The sequence below is a fragment of the Mytilus trossulus genome, chromosome 2, assembly GCF_036588685.1.
Source record: "Mytilus trossulus isolate FHL-02 chromosome 2, PNRI_Mtr1.1.1.hap1, whole genome shotgun sequence".
NCBI classification, from domain to species: Eukaryota; Metazoa; Mollusca; class Bivalvia; order Mytilida; family Mytilidae; genus Mytilus; species Mytilus trossulus.
The window spans coordinates 60,581,480-60,600,465 of record NC_086374.1 but is presented as its reverse complement, the minus strand read 5'-3'; the positions used below and the strand labels follow the sequence as shown (position 1 = coordinate 60,600,465).

At 32.8% G+C, this 18,986-nt stretch overlaps 1 protein-coding gene across 1 annotated transcript in view; it reads right to left on the bottom strand.

Moving 5' to 3' along the window:
• The window catches only part of LOC134707693 (uncharacterized), a 43,178-nt gene extending 29,069 nt beyond the window's left edge, over positions 1 to 14,109 (bottom strand). Inside the window, exons 1-2 of the mRNA XM_063567684.1 lie at positions 14,039 to 14,109; positions 3,684 to 4,636 (exon numbers count right to left, since the gene is read on the bottom strand). Coding sequence (XP_063423754.1) covers positions 3,684 to 3,818 — 135 coding nt within the window. The 5' untranslated portion in view covers positions 3,819 to 4,636; positions 14,039 to 14,109. The remainder of the gene's footprint in view (positions 1 to 3,683; positions 4,637 to 14,038) is intronic.
• Positions 14,110 to 18,986: the final 4,877 nt, after the last annotated feature.

The following is an 18,986-nucleotide window of genomic DNA, read 5'->3' as shown; positions in this document are numbered from 1 at the left end:
TTGCCTATTTGTATGGTGGCGTTCCGCACGAAAATTTAGACATCATTCGCTATAGAAAATTTGCAAACAAAGTACTGTCGAACTCAGTTACATTTCTACAAGTCCAAACGCTACCACCAACATCAGCTGCAGCAGAACAACACTGTAAGAGAGTATTCTACCAAATAATAGAGTGGACAGAAGAAACCAATCTTAATCCTTTAGACTGGGGTTGGTCAATCACAAATGACAGATTAACACCTATAAAAACTACCCTTCCAGCAGCTCCGGATAAACTGTTAAATATAATAAGATGCAAGTGTAAAACAAATTGTGACACACGAAGGTGTACATGTCGAAAACACGGACTAGAGTGCACAATCGCCTGTTCTGAGTGCAAAGGACATTTATGTACTAACGCAGAAAAGTTAATATTAGAAGAAGACCAAAACGAAGAAAACTTTAATTGATATCAAAGTTCGTTTTTTTATTAAATTATTATATTGCTCAAAAACAATCTTGTTCAACATCTGTAATACTTGGTATTTTTTAAACTAAAAGTGTTCAATTTTAAAACCCAACAATTACAATTTCTGAAAGAATTTGATGTTACCATTTTTTTAAACGAAGAAGACTCTATTCTACAAATTGTACGAGACACATGTAAAAATTTATGTCAGATTAAAAGAGAATTTCAAAAAAATCCAGTTTTCAGCGATTTTTCACCAAAAAAGTCTCAATTTACCCCAAAATTACAATTTTCTTAACGAAATTGATGTTTATAGTTCTTCATATCATAGTAAACTCTATTCTGCAAATTTTAAGAGACTTGGGTTCCAAAATTATGTCAGATTAGAAAAAAAATAGAATTTTCCGGTTTTCAGCGATTTTTCATCAAAAAGCCAATATTTACCCGAAAATTACAATTTTCCCATGGTCTGACACTTGCCGATTTTTTCTATGTCAAAGATATGGGGTGATACTGCCTTGTAAGCGTAAAACAGTTTCTGTTGCAATTACTTTGAGGTTGGGTTAATTTTGAGCTAGATTGACTGGACTAATTCCAACAAATTTTAGCAACGCAATGCATCTTTTTATAATTGCTGGTTACGAACCCATTTTGTATAAACATTTACCACCTTATTTTAAAATGCGTGGATTGGAACTTACGGTACAATTTTAACATCGCGATTCCGATGTATTGCTATTGCCTAGATTTCCATTACGTAACTTTCGTTTTGGGTTTGTAACCGATCTATAAACATGATAAATACACAGACATTTTAGAGGAATGCAAAAGTAACATTCTTTATCGTTTGTTTTTAATACATCTCTTCAATGAATACTGATAAAAATTTGTTTTGTTTAGAACATAAATTAATAATATGAAAATGTTTTTCGTTAGATATATATATACAAGTATAAGCAAGGAATATTGTAAATACTTGGTATAAGTTAAAAAAAATCGGTGATAAGATCTATGCACACGTACCGAAAAAAATTGTAAACACATGCGGAATAATTAGCCTGGTATCCCAGCCCGATATCTAGCTGCGCGTTGTACTGACAAGATTAGCCACCCCAGGCAAGCGGAATAATATCTCAAGAACGTTGTGCTGTAATCCCCGCAAGGGTCGATAACTTTGCATGGAAGGTTTGTTTTTGCGGGTAAATATGAAAGCCTTCTCATATCCAATCTTTTAGAAAAATCGAATTTTTACAAAAGAGTGTCCACCATGCACTTGTACTGCACTTTTAAGTTAGAATAGAATGATGTACAAATGGATGAAAATTATATATAGACATGTAACTGTTATATTTATATACTATATACTAACAAACCAGTGTATACTAATTTGTATCACTACATATATAAGATATAATAGTTATTACGGTGAAATTATATTCCTGTCATTTATTCATCTTCCATGCACGAACTTATCTCAGAAAAAAAAATATATCTCTGTACATTAACCTCAGTTTCAGGTATAGAGATGTGTTTTTTTTTCTGAGACAATTTGCTGTTTACCATCCACAAGAACTTTCGATAATCTGATGTTCAGTACTTCAGTACTTTAATTTTTATTGTTTGGTCATTCGTGATACCGTCATGCAGGTTCCGCCCTTCTAAAACTATCAAAAGGTATTTGGGGTATATTTATGTTGTTTATGTAGAAAGTTAGAACGTTTTTGCTACCAAATCTTGATGCAGAAATTTTATATACATTGTAGTAGTAACATGTGTGAGTATTAAACATTCTATTCAACAACTTGTTATTTTATTGAATCATGGGTGTCTCCATTGACCGTCTCCTAAATGATTAAAACTTGAAAAACTTTTCAATGAATATTCAGGGCTCAATCATGTTGATTTTAAATGTATATGAAACCTGTTCTTAACTAGACCTACATTATGGTGATTCTTCAACATATTTTTATTACGTTTTTAACTGTATGTAATTAAAAAAAAAGTAAGACAATCTGGAAGACATCCAATGTCAAAAGCTGTCTCTGTACAATAGCTGTCGCTTAAAAGAAGATCATTGTTCATTATAGTTTAAACACAATCGATTCCGAAAATCTAGTGATATTGAACAAAAAAACCTAATTTCCCGACAATTGAGGTACTCAAGCTGTGTTACTGGATATTTATAACTAAGAGAATTTTCTTCAAAAATCCATAGTTATATAATAAAGAAAATGTATATACTTCACGTACTAAGTCCTCGATCAATAACTTCAACATTGGAAGAAGCAGTCTTAGTTATGAATATGGGGGTTGAACATGGAGGAATTTGTATATAAAAATGTCTTTAAATGGAGGGAGCGTATATGTCAAAATATCAACGAAAGATACCAGAGAAACATTCAAACTCTTAGATCGAAAATAAACTAACAACACCATGGCTAAAAGAGAAAAAAAAAGACATATTTATACAGATAAATAACAGTATACAAAAGACACAACAAAGAAAACTAAAGACTAAGCAACACGAGTCCCACCAAAAACCGGGGGGAGGGGGTGATCGTAGGTACTCCGGAAGGTTAAGCAGAACCTGCTACGCATGTATTAGATTGAAACATCCAGTCATGCCAGTTGCCGACCCTTTTTCATAAATTTTTAATAATAATAATGCACACTGCCTATCATATATTTTTTGACAATAATTTCGCTATTTTATAAATAGATGTCATGTTGACAAATATAAAATGTATTTACGAAAGTGTGAAAAAAATCAACGTGATGCCTCTACAAACTTTGACATACATGTCATATATATATATTTCACAATAACTTTTCTATATACCACGAAGCTAAAAATGGCGACCTATTCAAGTGGCTTATCACTACCACTCTTTCTATAGTAAGTTGCCCCCTCCCCCTCCCGATATTGTCCTCTATCGTATTTGTAAATAGAATGTCACATCTTTAAAGTGTTCAATTTTCTGTTTAGAAACTCATCCATCCCCATCAATATCACAAATTTCAGTTGTGTTAAAAATTCAACACGTCGATCAGATTTCTATGTGATAAAAAAATAAATTATTACAATTCTGTTTATTGAAAATATTCTAAAGGAATTACACCCGGTCGTTAGGATGAAGTGCATGTTGGTGTGAACAGAACGGAGGAAAAGGATTTTAAATAAAATTTACAGACAAAACAAAAAATATATACATTACATACTCATAGAGCAACCTACCTGAAAGATGGAACTTAAAATGTCTGCCCGTTTCAGTTTGTCATGTGTGTAGAGATGACCAGCAAATAAAAATCCAAGGACAAGGAATATTACTAGACTGTAAAGCTTAATTGTATATCGACGATATCGGATCATTGTGTATGAAATGTAATCCTAATTTCTATCAGATGTTCGAATATATTTTGAAAATAACACATGATGTTCTTTGATCAAGCTCTCTCCGGTATTTTTAACACCTTTGCGATTGTTTTGTAATGTGAAAAAATAAAATTAACAAGTTATACCCGATAACTGGTATATATCAATCTTATGTATCGATGTATATTTATGTAAGATGTTCGATCAATGATGACTAGCCTAGCTGCACTCGGTATAATTATCCTTCTATTGGTATGAATCTATTTGATTGTCCAGCGTGATAATAATTAATAAACATAGAAAATCTAAACCATATGTATACATGGTAGAACTTCAGACACAATCGCGGATTCGTCTTTTACCAAAATCTTAAAACCGTACACCATTGTTCGTAATACAGCACCCCTGTGCACATTTGTCTGCTATAATTATTTCTTTTGTTATCCTCAAAGATAGAAGGTTAAACGAGAGATCAATACACGCCACACAAATTTACGAAGATGCTGCACACAAATGAAGAAGATGCTGAAATCAACGCGTGAACAGTTACATTTTAATCAGATTCAAATAATCTAAAAAGATCTTTATAAATTCAAATTGAGGTTTAGTTTGAAACTTGAGTGCGTCACATTATTTTCCTTTGTCATAGTGAAGGCAATTTGCTACTTTTAATGATAGTTGAATTGAAGCTTCCCGTCACGCTACAAAACACACACATATCTCCAGGGCAAATCAGAACTGTTAGGAAAGAGTCTTGAAGCAAATACGTCTGGAGCGTAAACCACAAAAGAAGGTCGATCTTGATTGCAAGGATACTGAAAAAAATAAGAATATATGAACAAGATGAAATGCATTAAAATTGTAATGATAGAAATATCGGCAATGCAAATAACATCTTTAAAAGTACCGGAAAATAACATATAAATGATTTTTTGTGAATTTTGAGATAATTTAGTAACGGGACAATATTAATTTCAATTTTGACCTTCTGTAAATGATCAAGCCTTATACGGGCGTTTTTCAATAAAAACGTATTTTCTTGTCCCAGCCACTTTAACAAAAATGTGTTTGATCTTTGTAAATAATTTTTTGTGCAGTCAGTTCATTGAATTAGATTTAACATTTTTAAGCAAAGAAACAGTTTATTTTTAGAGGGATTGATAATATGTTGACTCCTGAATGGTCCAAAACAACCAAAATGACATGTCCATAAACCGCCTGTTCAACATTCATACTATAAAATATCGTAAAAAAATGAAGAAATAAATGTTATTTTTACTTTACATAAGTTCTTTAATAATTCAAAAGTATGTTCAGAGTTAACATATTTTAATAAACAGCTTTCAATATTTCAGAAGGTGTGTCCCTCACTAAATGTCCACTACGAAACGAAGTCATTTTTTGCCAATAAACAGTTTTATAAAAATCAATGTAACTTTTGTTTACAAGAGATATAAACATTAGGGTCTTACAAAAGAAGTGATGCTTTTATAACTGCAATTAAATTGCTGGTAAGAAAAATCGAGCACATCAAATGGACCAGAGTAATACCGTATTTTTGTTAATGTCCACTACGAAACGGGTCAAATCTCCTTCAGTATCTGGTTTTAAAATTATGAAAAAAATATCAGTGTACAGCTTAATAATTGCTTTGATGAATACAATCATTCTTGTTACTATTGCAATATATAGGGACTGTGGGGGGAAAATAAAACATGCGAATACGTCCCCTACGAAACAAGTATGAGAGAAAAACGTTTCGTAGTGGACACTACCACTACCATGCAGTCTTTTTTTAATCTTTTTTCAATTATATTCGTGCAAAAAAAAATAACAAGGGTTAGTTTCATGTAATTTTTATTATGTTTTTATTAACATATAATAAGGTTGATGTCAATTACGAAACTTTTTGTCCACTACGAAACGGTTTTGTCCACTACGAAACGGTTTTGTTCACTACGAAACGCATCAAAATGTCCACTACGTAACATGAGTTGTACCTTCATATGTGAAGTACTGTCTAATCTTTATCGATAAAAATGGTTTTCCAATCCAAAAATATGATTTTTTCTATCATTTAAATTAAACAAACTGGAGTGTCTATAGGAAACATTTAAAATTGCAAAACATATGTGTGTTTAGAAGAAGTTTCGCCCCCTACGAAACAGTACACAAATTATGCAAATAATATAATTTTAAAGAATATCTAAGATTGCACTTTTTGTTTACAAACAGGTCTATAATAGAGGTATTCAAAATAACTCTTGAAATTAGATTTTAAACAAGTTGATTTTCCATTTTTTTTTAGGTCTGAAAAAACGCCCATACATGTCGAATATGCATTACTTGAAACTATGGAACGCCGTAACTGCCTTATGGTACTTCATTCTTTATCATGATGAGATTTTTCTTTATCATGATGAGCTTTTTCTCTATCATGATGAGATTTTTCTTTATTATGATGAGCTTTTGCTTTATTATGATGAGCTTTTTCTCTATCATGATGAGCTTTTTCTCTATTACGTTGAGCTTTTTCTTTATTATGATGAGGTTTTTCTCTATTATGATGAGCTTTTTCTCTATTATGATGAGCTTTTTCTTTATTATGATGAGCTTTTTCTTTAATATGATGAGCTTTTTCTCTATTATGATGAGCTTTTTCTTTATTATGATGAGGTTTTTCTCTATTATGATGAGCTTTTTCTCTATTATGATGAGCTTTTTCTTTATTATGATGAGCTTTTTCTTTAATATGATGAGCTTTTTCTCTATTATGATGAGCTTTTTCTTTATTATGATGAGCTTTTTCTCTATTATGATGAGTTGTTAGAAAATATGAAATTAAGAGAATTAAGATTAAACAAAAAGAAAAAATCTCAATATCAGAAATGTTGAAAGTTCTACGGAAAGTTGGCTTGCTCCAGGCGCGGGAAATATTTGATAACGAAAAAATAACTCCTAATATTGTCAGCATGCTTTCAAAAGTGCATACCTGTCAACTGTAACTATTTGCGGGGGATTTTCCCCATAGAAGCTCCCAAAATAAATTTTTGAAAGAGCAATTTTGTTCACAATTTTAAACAAACAATTAATTTTACAATGACTATAGGCTTCTTAAAGTATGAAGAAGCCAAAACACAACATTAAATATATTTAAAGTCTCCCTTGAAGGATTATAAGTCCCATCTTGCACATAAAACCCCCATGGGCATTTTGAAAAGTTGGCAAATACTCAAAACATGAACTGAAATATCTAGAAGTTACCATTCCAGCGCATATATGATGACACTGCTTTTCACTTCTGCCGCCAACTATGCTCCTCACGACTATGCATACGTTAAAGAGAATTCGTTTCCACAAATACCTTAAAGTTTACTTAATTCTTTCATATACATAAACATTAGGTTTCAAAGTTTGGTTGTACTTTAAAACTTATTTCAAACGGGATACATGTAGCACATCCTCAATTTTTACAGAAATTTTGTTTGTCGTGTCCGGCACTTTTGAAACTATCCTGGTAAACTTATTTATCCTTTAAATAAACTCATTCTAAAAGGTTACCAATTCAGCACTGTAATTAGATCATTGAATATTGTTTTATTGGTATTGATATTGATTTTGTTATCAGTAAGACAAGTAAATATCATTTTTATATACATAAACACATTCATGGATCTGAAATGACGACTCATGTATCTTAGCATAGCACAATGTCAGTTTTTTCTCGGACTTTTTATTGACGTCTTTGCACTAAATTCATTGGATGTTTGATATGTATTACGTGACACTTTAATAAAATAATTTATTATTATTATTATTATATGTACTGATTAATAATTTAGTCTTAGATGCATGATTTTATTTATTAGTTTTTTGTCTTTTTGTTGTTTAGATTTACAAGTATCCGGCCCATGTCCGCTTGCATTTGTAGTATTTGCATGTTTATCCATCTGAGGATCGATTTGAGCCTTCTCAACTTATTTTTATTGTTCGTTCTTATGTTGTACCACTGTCCCAGGTTAGGGGGAGGGTTGGGATCCCGCCACATTATGTATGTGTGTGCCTGTCCCAAATCAGAAGCCAGTAATTCAGTTGTTGTCGTTTGTTTATGTGTTACATATTTGCTTTTTTTTTCCATTTTGATGCCCCATTTATAGGCATTATGTTTTCAGGTCTGTGCGTTCGTTCGTTCGGCCGTCCGTTCATTCGTTCATTCGTCCGTTCTTACGATCGTTCGTCTATTCCACTTCAGGTTAAAGTTTTTGATCGAATTAGTTTTTGATGAAGTTGAAGTCCAATCAACTTGAAACTTAGTAAGCATGTTTCCTCTGATATGATCTTTCTAATTTGAATGCCAAATTAGATATTTTATCCCATTTTCACGGTCCATTGAATATAAAAAATGATAATGCGGATGGGGCATCCGTGTGCTTAGGATACATTCTTGTTTGTATATAAATTAGGCCGTTAGTTTTCTCGTCTGAATTGTTTTACATTGTAATTTTGAGGCCTTTTATAGCGGACTATGCGGTATTAAATTTGCTTATTGTTGAAGACCGTGAGGTGACATATAGTTGTTAATTTCAGTGTCATTTGGTCTCTTGTGGAAAGTTGTCTCATTGGAAATCATCAAACACTTTCTTTTGATATATAGGTGTACCAGATGAGTTCTATGATGGATATAACAAAACCAAGACTAAAATGGGGAGGGGGAGGAGAACAGGCCAAAAAATTATAGACAATGATCATTTATAACATTGTTATTGTACGCAAAAAAATAAGGACAGTTCAATCAGGCTTGTGCAGAAAGGATTTCAACACAATTCAAGAAGTCATTGATGCCAAAGTTGGTACCTGTCCTATTAAAATCTGCTCTAGTTATTCGTTAGTAATTAATTGCAATGTTCATGTGGTTAAAAAAATTTGCCTTCCATCATCCATAAGATTAGCCGCATCAATGTTTCCTTCTAATTCATAATCAACTAAATCTCGTTCATTGAGCTGTGTACCAACTGGATTCTGTATGTGACCGGTGATCCAAATATTGACAGGAGATGATTTGTTGTTCTCATTCTATGGCTTGCCCAAACTTGAGTTCAAATATAAAGTCTTCTGTTAATTTTATATATGTAAATGTAGAACAGGGCTATTATATGCAGTCCATTTAGTTGATCGGAAATTCCCTAGTCTTCCAAAGGATAGAATAAGTTATAGAAATAGCACAAAACACTATCGTTAACGTCCCTTCACAAGAAGGCTCTCTATTCTCTGACTGTGCGTGCTTGAGTCTGTAATCACTGCCGTCACCATGTTTTGTCAACATGAAATCCGCCACATATAAATTTTCTAGTCCCTTATCTGACCAGAGGCGTATTAAGAGGAGACCTAGGGGACCCACCCCCCTTTTTCTGGAAAAAATTTGGTTGATTATATAGGGAATCACTGATGCATGACCGGAGCGGGCCCCCTCTTAGGCAGTCTTTGGGAGGACTCACTTATAAAAATTTCTGGATTCGCCACTGCTGACAGAACGTATACAAAAAACCTACTCCTAAATACGTACGGTGGCGGAATTGTTGTTGCTACGACAATGTAGAAACATAATAAGCCTACTGAACCCATCAGCTCCACCCAGTATAATGAATCTCCATCTTACTAATTTATGGTTAGTGTATATGTGCCATAAGTGGTTCGGTGCCGTAGTTTTATATACGAGTCTGTGCAGTCGGCCTTTTTTTCTCTCTCTCTTGGGTACCAGCGAAGTATATTCTAAGAATGGCATCTCTTTACCTCAATCTTTGTACTATTTTCCTTTCAGTATTTCACGCAACATGCGTTCGCCACAACGAGAAAAGTCAACGACAATGCCAAAAGTATACTGTCAAGGTTGCCATCTTCAATGTCAGAAAAGTCTCTTTCTGTAGTCCAAAATGAGACACCCGTCAATATATTGTTCTCTCTGAGAGTTATAAGAAATTTCCAATGTCGATATCTTGAAGTCACAATCCAACAACGATTCTAATACATTTTTGTCTACAGGATATTTTTGATTGCCATCCAAACTATCAGTTTTCACAGGTTTCATGTTTCCATACTTGATGCATTCCATTCGCAGTGTCATCATATGGGCAGGAATGGTAACTCCTAGATATTCCAGTTCATGTTTTGAAAGCATGCTGACAAAATTTGGTGTTATTTTTTCTTTATCAAACATTTTCCGCATATGAAGCAAGCTAACTTTCCGAAAAACTTTCAACATTTCTGATTTGGCCATTTTCTTTTTGTTTGACAGTAATTTTCTTAATTTCCCATGATTCCCTTCTAACAGCTCACCATGATAAAGAAATTTCATCATAAAGAAAAACCTCATCATAATAGAGAAAAAGCTCATCATAATAAAGAAAAAGCTCATCATAATAAAGAAAAAGCTCATCATAATAGAGAAAAAGCTCATCATAATAAAGAAAAAGCTCATCATAATAGAGAAAAAGCTCATCATGATAAAGAAAAAGCTCATCATAATAAAGAAAAAGCTCATCATAATAAGGAAAAAGCTCATCATGATAAAGAAAAAGCTCATCATAATAGAGAAAAACCTCATCATAATAAAGAAAAACCTCATCATAATAGAGAAAAACCTCATCATAATAAAGAAAAACCTCATCATGATAAAGAATGAAGTACCATAAGGCAGTTACGGCGTTCCATATGAAACATTTAATGACAGCATGGTGTGAATAGCGATACATTTGAATATTAGTGTTGTTTTTTATGTATTAATTAACAAAGGAATGAAACACGTTCATATTAAGTTCTCAAATGAATTTTAAATCTAATGAGCAATAATTTAAATGAATTGTATGAAATAACAAAGAAAAAGCACTTTATTATTATAAAAAATGTGCGCACTGTCAACGCTTTTACAACTCTAGGAAATTACTAAAGTGAGAAGCATTTTTTTCTCTGATCATGAAATTACGATTTCGATCAAGTTTTTCTTTTTATTTACCAGTGCACTTTTGTTGCGGAACCGCGTGTCATCACGATTGTTACATTTTGATATAATTACATTAGATGTATGTTTCATTATAATACTTTATTTTGATTGGCTAACGGCATATCACTTGTTATTCCGTAAGCAATTGCATCACTCGATAAAACTTTTCATTCATGATAGCACGTGGTTCCACAATAAAGTGCACGAGTGAATAATATACAAAATTTATAAAATTCGTGTTTTCATGATCATAGCTAAAAAAATGTAATTATATGTATTGAATGCTTCTTTTTGTAACTTTATAGGGTTGTAAAAGCGTTGACCGTGCGTACATTTTTAGAATGAAGCGCTTCCGCGCTTCATACAAAATGTACTTCGGTCAACGCTTTTACACCCCAATAAATTTACAAAAAGAAGCATTCAATTCTTAAATGAATGTTAATTTCAGAATGACGCGAACTTGCTGTCAGCAAATGAACATTACGTATTGTAATTGAACATACATGCAATGTAATTATATCTTAATAGCATCTTGTAGAAAAAATAAGTTTAAATGTCAAAGAACAAAACGTTTAAGAATGATGTAATATATATATATATGTACAGTAAAATAAATATCATACATAAATATATTAGCTAGTAAGAATTATGCAATCAAACATGCTTTTATCATACACTTATTACATTGACATCAGATCTCTCTAATATTAGAAGATAATAGCGTTTCAATTTATATCCAATGAGGTCCTTTGAATGTTTACAACACTTGTTTCTTTTACTGAGTTAAGCCTTTTCCCACTGATTTGTATAGGTCGTTCTTTTAATTGTTGTACTGTTACGTACACCAATGTCCCAGGTTAGAGGGAGGGCTGAGATCCCGTTAACATGTTAAACCCCGTCACTTTCTGTATGTATGTGCCTGATCCAAGTCAGGAGCCTGTAATTCAGTAATTGTCGTTCGTTTATGTAATATATATTTGTTTTCTGTTCATTTTTTGTACATACATTAGGCCGTTAGTTTTCTCGTTTGAATCTTGTTACATTGTCATTTCGTAGCCTTTTATAGCTGACTGCGCTATGGATTTTGCTCATTGTTGAAGGCCGTATGGAGACCTAAGGTTGTTAATTTCTGTGTCATTTGGTCTCTTGTGGAGATTTGCCTCAACGGCAATTACACCACATCTGCTTTTTATATATAACAATTAGAAAATTAAAAAAAGATTCAAGTTCTTAATCCACCTTTTTGTCATATATGAAACTTTTTATTCATGTAATTGTTTAAACATTGAATACATGGTTATATAAGGTGTGTAGTTCAAAATAATAAATCTGGATATATTTATGTACCAAATTAATATTCAATATATTCAATGCATCACTGCATGAGTTAAGTTTTAACCCCTGGTTCGATCTTTAACATTTCATCTAAAAATGACATCAGTTGGCACCAATACCATCAATCTAATCAAAATATAGAACTCGGATTTCATTTTTCTACATGTGCATGTTAGTAATTTACTGTATATAACGAAATCCGAGTTCTATATTTTAATAAGATTGACATCACATCGTCGTGCTTCGTCGTGTTTATAGATTCAAAGTACAGCAAAAAAAAAATTTGTAATGCAATGAACGTGAAATCGTGAAATACTGTCTTTTGATGATGTGGATTATTAGTTACATAGTGTGCTAGTAACCTAATACGGTATATATGCGATCAGTTAATTCCATATGGGGTGAGAGCGAAGCTCAAATCCCCATATGGAGTTGACTGACCCCATATATACCGTATTAGCTAGGTCACTAGCACACTATGTAACGAATTTATCTTACCGACTATCTTTTACGTGTGAAATTTAAACTAGTGACATATAAAAATGAGCAAGTCTTCAATACTGTTAGCATTTTAGAAAATACTTCCATCGATCCTATACAAAAAGCAGATACTAACAATAACAACTTGTTCGGTTTAAATGTGTTTTATGAATTTATTTCAATTTTAATCATCAATTACTTAATCGTCTGTTGAAACCTTTAAGATTACAACTAACCGTGTATAAGATAAGCCCCACCTCCCTACTAACCTAATATGAAATATACACGGTCTCCACGAGGGCACTTGTAACCAATCACGTTCCTAGAAATGTATAGGAGGTAAGAAATGTATAGTCATACCCGTAGCCAGGAATTCCTAAAAAAAATGTGTGTGGGGGGGGGGGGGGGGGGGGTTGACTCGTGAACTCAACTTTAACACAATTGAAACATAACTCACCGAACCCCCTCTGGCTACGGGTATATGATAGGTACGCCGACCGAAGAAAACATCAGTTTTTCAAAAGTCACTTTAATAAAACATTTTTTAAAAGTGAGACGAAACATACCAAATGAATATTCAAACTGATAAGTCGAAATCAAACTGACAATTAATGCCATGGCAAAACACGAAAAACGGCGACATGACAAAAACAGAGAAAGAGCGAAACGGCCAAACACGGGAGTGATCTGAGTTCCGGAATGGTTGTCATAATCTCAATCAAGATATACAAGAGCATTATAGAATTATTAAATTTCACTGTTTTTACAATGAATTATATTTGTTTTGTCCATCAAATATAGAGTTCCATGTATGATGAAGTTATCGTACATATTGTAATATTATATTATGTTATCATTTTTTGAAAACTTTTGTAATTTAATCTATTTACATATAGTTGTTCATTGAATTTCTTTAAAAATAGAGGAAATAAAGACATGAATGAATGAATATATATATGTACATGTATCGTTGGTTTTTATGCATTGTAAAGCACTTAGAGTAAATGTTTATGTATGGTCCGCTAAAGTCAAAATAACAACTAACACATATTATGATGATGCAGGCCAGTGACAGTTTATGTTTCAAAATCAATCATATCAAAATGTACATGTATAGTACTATCATTACAGTCTGAACCAATGAGCAAATTATGTAATAAATAAAAAGACAAATGTCATCAATTATTGAAATTGATTTTTTTGAAAAGTCGATCAAAGAGTTATCTCCCCTTGACTATAAATTTGTTAATAATAGTGTAACATTTCAACTTTTGGGAGCAGATACCGCCCTAGATACTGCTCTTTTTGTCCTCATCAAATTCAACAATAAACAAACCTCTTTTCAAGGTGGGAGAAGGGCAAGGGGGCGGGGTTATTAAAATATTTTATGAAAATTGAATGTCACCAAATTTCTGCGTGTTCTTCCTTTGGCTACTATTTGGAAAAGAGGCTGGAAATAAAAACATGTGCTTGGAGTAGCGCCCCCTTATCCAATGCATATTCCAATGAGTTTCAAGTTAGATAATCACATATGTACCATCCATAACTATTTTTTACATATTTCTAAAATTTACTAAACATGATTACACAAGACTGAATACAATTAAAATTTAGTCTTTCATTGTACCATAAAATCACCTATGCTGCACATAAGTGTATTTAGATAAGCGCAATATAAGTTATATATTATTAAGCACTGTAAATAATGATAACCTTTACGAAGAAAGGAAACATTATAAAAAATAACTGATGAAGAAGTAAAGAGTTGATCTTGCATCAACTGAGAGATCATGTTTGTCTCTGTGCAGCATATTGTGAAGTTTGTTTTTTTCAAGATTTAATATTTTTGTCATATTTCAACGCATTTAAGAGGGGAGTAGGAGGGGTCCTGATCCCAAAATCCGGAATTTAAAAACACGAAATCCCGAAATCATCGGCTTCAAAATACGAAATCCGAGGTCCCGAAATTCGATAAAAGAATTCCCGGATCCCGAAAGGGTCAATCCCGAAACCCCGAGCTTAAAAACACCTGATCCTGGAGTCCCGATAAAGGTCCTATACCCCCCCCCCCCCTCATTTAAAATGAAGAAAGTACTAACCTTACCTGGATGATGTTTTTTGAAATTTATTTCAATTCTGCTCATCTGAATGAGATGTTTATAAAAAAAAAGACACAAAAAAAATTATTATAAAAACATTTATTAGTTGCGTATATACATAAATTTAGTCAAACTTGGTTTATGGTCTACGACTCTACGTTGATGAGTGTGCACATCTGTTCGATATTTTGTTACAGATCTAATTACATTCAAAACATTTTGAAATTTGGATAGTAGTTTTTTTTTAACTAAAACAGTTTGTAATATTGATTGATGAACTGCATATTGGTTGTTTAGCGTTCAGTAGCAAATAGTTCATGCAAGTTCAAGACGAGGTTAGGCTTCAATGATACAAATAGGCATTTCGTTCCGGCTGAAGATTAAGGGAAATTTTGGCTGTCAACGGCAAATAAAGCAATTTCGATTTTTTACAAGGACATACATTTTGCCTTAAAAGAGGTAACGATCGAAACCCTTGAAAGAGTTTTTAATGGTTCTTACCGTGCAGTGAGCATAGCACTATTTTTTTACGAGGCATCGAATCAAGTTAAAGTCGCCATTCTGACCGGACTTGGCTGCAAACCATCAAACGCCACCATTTGACAAGTGTTTTTTTTCTGACAAGTTGAAGAGGACCAAAGTAATCATATATCTATACCGCGGTCATCCTTAGAGCCTATAGTTACAGCTTGTGTCCTATTTTCTATTTTGTAAATTGAAATGGTATCGATTTCCGTTCTAGAAATAGAAAAAAAATATTAATCTAGGAAATGAAGCCGATTTTCCTTTATGAAGAAAGGAGAACATTATAACAATAATGAACAAAGAACTAGATCTAGCGATAACAGATACCCCACCAGCATCAACTGAGATATCATGTTTGTCTCTGTAGCAGCATCCTGTGTAAGATGTTGTAACTTGTAATATATTTGTCATAGTTCAAAACATTTAAAATGAAACAAAAGGCTGTTACTTCAATTCTGCTCACATGAATGCTAATGTCGCTAATGTTTAGAAATACAAATATAAAAAGAGGCCGGTACGGGGTGAAGGTCTGGCAAGTTCCATACCAAGAAAGTCCCCTCCCAAAACATCAATATAATAATAGAAGGTCTGATAAATTTTGACTGTCACTGGAAAATAAGGCAATTTTCGGAAGGGACATATTTTTTTCCTTTCAATAGCAAGATTAACTATGAACCTATCAGAGAGATTAGCTTCTTAATGTGCAGATATCATGGGACTCTTTTTACACGAGGCATCGGATCTTAGACTATATTAAAAAGTCCCTATTCTATAATATTCTGCTGCCAAGCGAATCTATTAATATTTCAAAACCTTTATCACAAGAATTTTCCAGTCAGACCATAATGACCATATATCCACCAAAACACAAAAGGAAAAAAATGTTAACAACTGCAACAGTGAATAAGACCAATACTTAGCTATTAAAGGGGAGATAATTGTAACAGTTTAGGTTTTTTTATAAAGGAATTTTTCATTTATGAATTGTACAGGAAGACAAGTTCGGTGACACCATTTTTTAATGATAACATGTAGCTCAGCAGCTCTAAATGTAACGACCTCGATTTCGGAGTTCTACCGAGAAACATTAAACATTTTATATCAATAAAGCTATAATTCAATTTATATTAATATTATTAATTCACACTTGAACATAGTAGATATGTCTGAATTGATATGGAATTAATTTGTTTTGCGATAAATTTGATTGATATTTTATCATATCATATTCCACTTTGTCGTTTTGTGATATCCTGCTCACAATCGATATCGTGTCAAATGCAGTCCTAGTTTCTTTTGTTTTCGAATATACCAAAGGTCGAGATACAATCATTTCGGATTTCGTATAACACAAGCACCTCTTGTTGGCGGTCCTTGTAGGATGACATATTTCTCAAGTCACAATATCTTAATGGTTTTTTTTCCATTAGCAGATATATGATATGAAAAATGTCCTCCTGGATTTGCCATGGAAATTAAACTTGTTCTCTTCACATAAAAACTGAGATTTTATTGATCCTTATAGCAATTCCGCTAAATAAAAAAAAATGTCTGCCTTGCTTCTCAGTAACGAACGTACTTTTAATGAGAATGTTAGACCCCAGGCAACAAAGGTCCATTATAAATAAATTTAATGTACATTTGTATTTCTGTAAATGCTGGTTTTTTTGTCTCTGTTATCCATTCAATAATTAGTTGATAATATTGATTTAAGAAAACCATAGCAGACAAAGAACGGGATTCTAGTATGCAAAATACATATATTCGGGATAATCGTCCAGATGTAAGTGATTGAATGTACCTCAAAGACTTAGAAATACACATTGATATCTGGTTAATCGGCAATTTTCAAATTTTCATTTTAGGAAAACGAGGATAATACGTTGGTGTTTAACGACCAGTGGGAAATATTTCATGCATTTCAGGACGATCGAGAAATCACTCATTTGATATGGATAAGAACCCTGCTCTGTAAATTACATATTGTTTCAGCGCTTTCGAACTTTTTCATATTTTCACAATTTTGTTAAAAAAAACGAATGGCCTATCATGTGTATGTGTCTGCATGACTGAAATAATCAAATAATAAAAAAAGCTTCAAATCAAACGTGATTTGAACAAGTTATCGCATAATTTCATTATCGAGTTTAATGATTGTTGGGCTTAGGGCTTTCTTTGTCAAAAATGAGATAGATTTTCTTATTTTGCGATTAACCATGTAATTACCGGATTTGTAATTATAAGCAACACGATGGGTGCCACATGTGGAGTAGGATCTGCTTACCCTTCTGGAGCACCTGAGATCCCCCACCACTTTTTGGTGGGGTTCGTACGTGTTGCTTATTGTAAACTTAGATGTGGTAGTCACCGTTTACCAATTGAGACCGGCAGATGGCGAGGCTTGTCACGAAACGACAGACTTTGTCATGTATGCAACTCAAACGAAATTGGTGACGAATATTATTATATAATGACTTATAAATCTTTAAATTTAGAGAGAAAGAAATTTTTACCTGAATATTGCTGAAAAAATCCAAGTACATACAAATTTAATAGTTTATTTAATTCAGACAATACTATTATTTTAGAAAAATTATGTAAGTTTATAAAAACAATACAGGTGAAAGTCAGTCCTCCAAGTTAAGTTACGTTATTTATTCACACATGTGCATGCTTATATATACATATATGTAATTGTAAATATATATTTTCTCTGTAACTATGACATGTAGTTTTGTGAGAATAAAGTTCATTCATTCATAGTCTTTAGTTTTCTATGTTGTGTCTTCTGTACTATTATTTGTATGTTTGTCTTTTTATTTTTAGCCATGACGTTGTCAGTTTATTTTCAATCTATGGAATATCTTCCGTCCCTTTTTCGCAAAAGTACATTATGTAAGTAAGATTCAATAAAACTGAGTCAAATGATTCTGGAGTGGTAGTCGATAAAAGATGAAACGGAAGGACAAATGACCAGACGAAGGGGCGATCTCTTCTATTACCTGAGACAGAACTTTTGACATGCAACACGACCCTTATACGGACCCCTCATTCTGATGTTAGAAGCGTTGATCGTGACCCAATCGGATTGAAATCCCCATAACGACCGAACCCGTAAGAACACCAAAGCAGTAACGGACAACCTTCGTGAGCATGAATTGGTTTTTACTGCCAAATGAAAAAAGTCCAGGAATGACCTTTTTGGGGGGAATGCCGGGTATTATGTATTTCAAAGTACTAGTATGATAATTATTCAACCATGATGTATTTAGTTATGAATTAAACACGGTATATTTAAAGTATTATCTTTACCACATATGCCTATACATAAATCAACACAAGGCGTATAAATATCAATTTGCCGACAGCCCGCTGTATTTGATGGACGCCGGATGTAATTTTATAATAAATAACAATATTGTTTCGAACAACAAATAACAAACATGTCGTAACTCAATGTACATTACAAATAAACATTCTCTCTTAAATTTTTCAAAATATTTCCCTCGTGGATAGTCAAGGTCGTCCAGGATAAACCAAATTTCCAGGGGCGGATTCAGGATTTCCAGTTAGGGGGGGTACAAAGTTTTATGTTTGCCGAGCGGAGCGAGGCGAAAAATTTTTGTTTTTTTTTAGGTAAAACTATTGAAATATTCTTCTAAAGGGGTGAAATGTAGATATCTCGAACTGTTGTGTGGTAAAATTAGCGAGAAATTAAAGTTTCAAGCT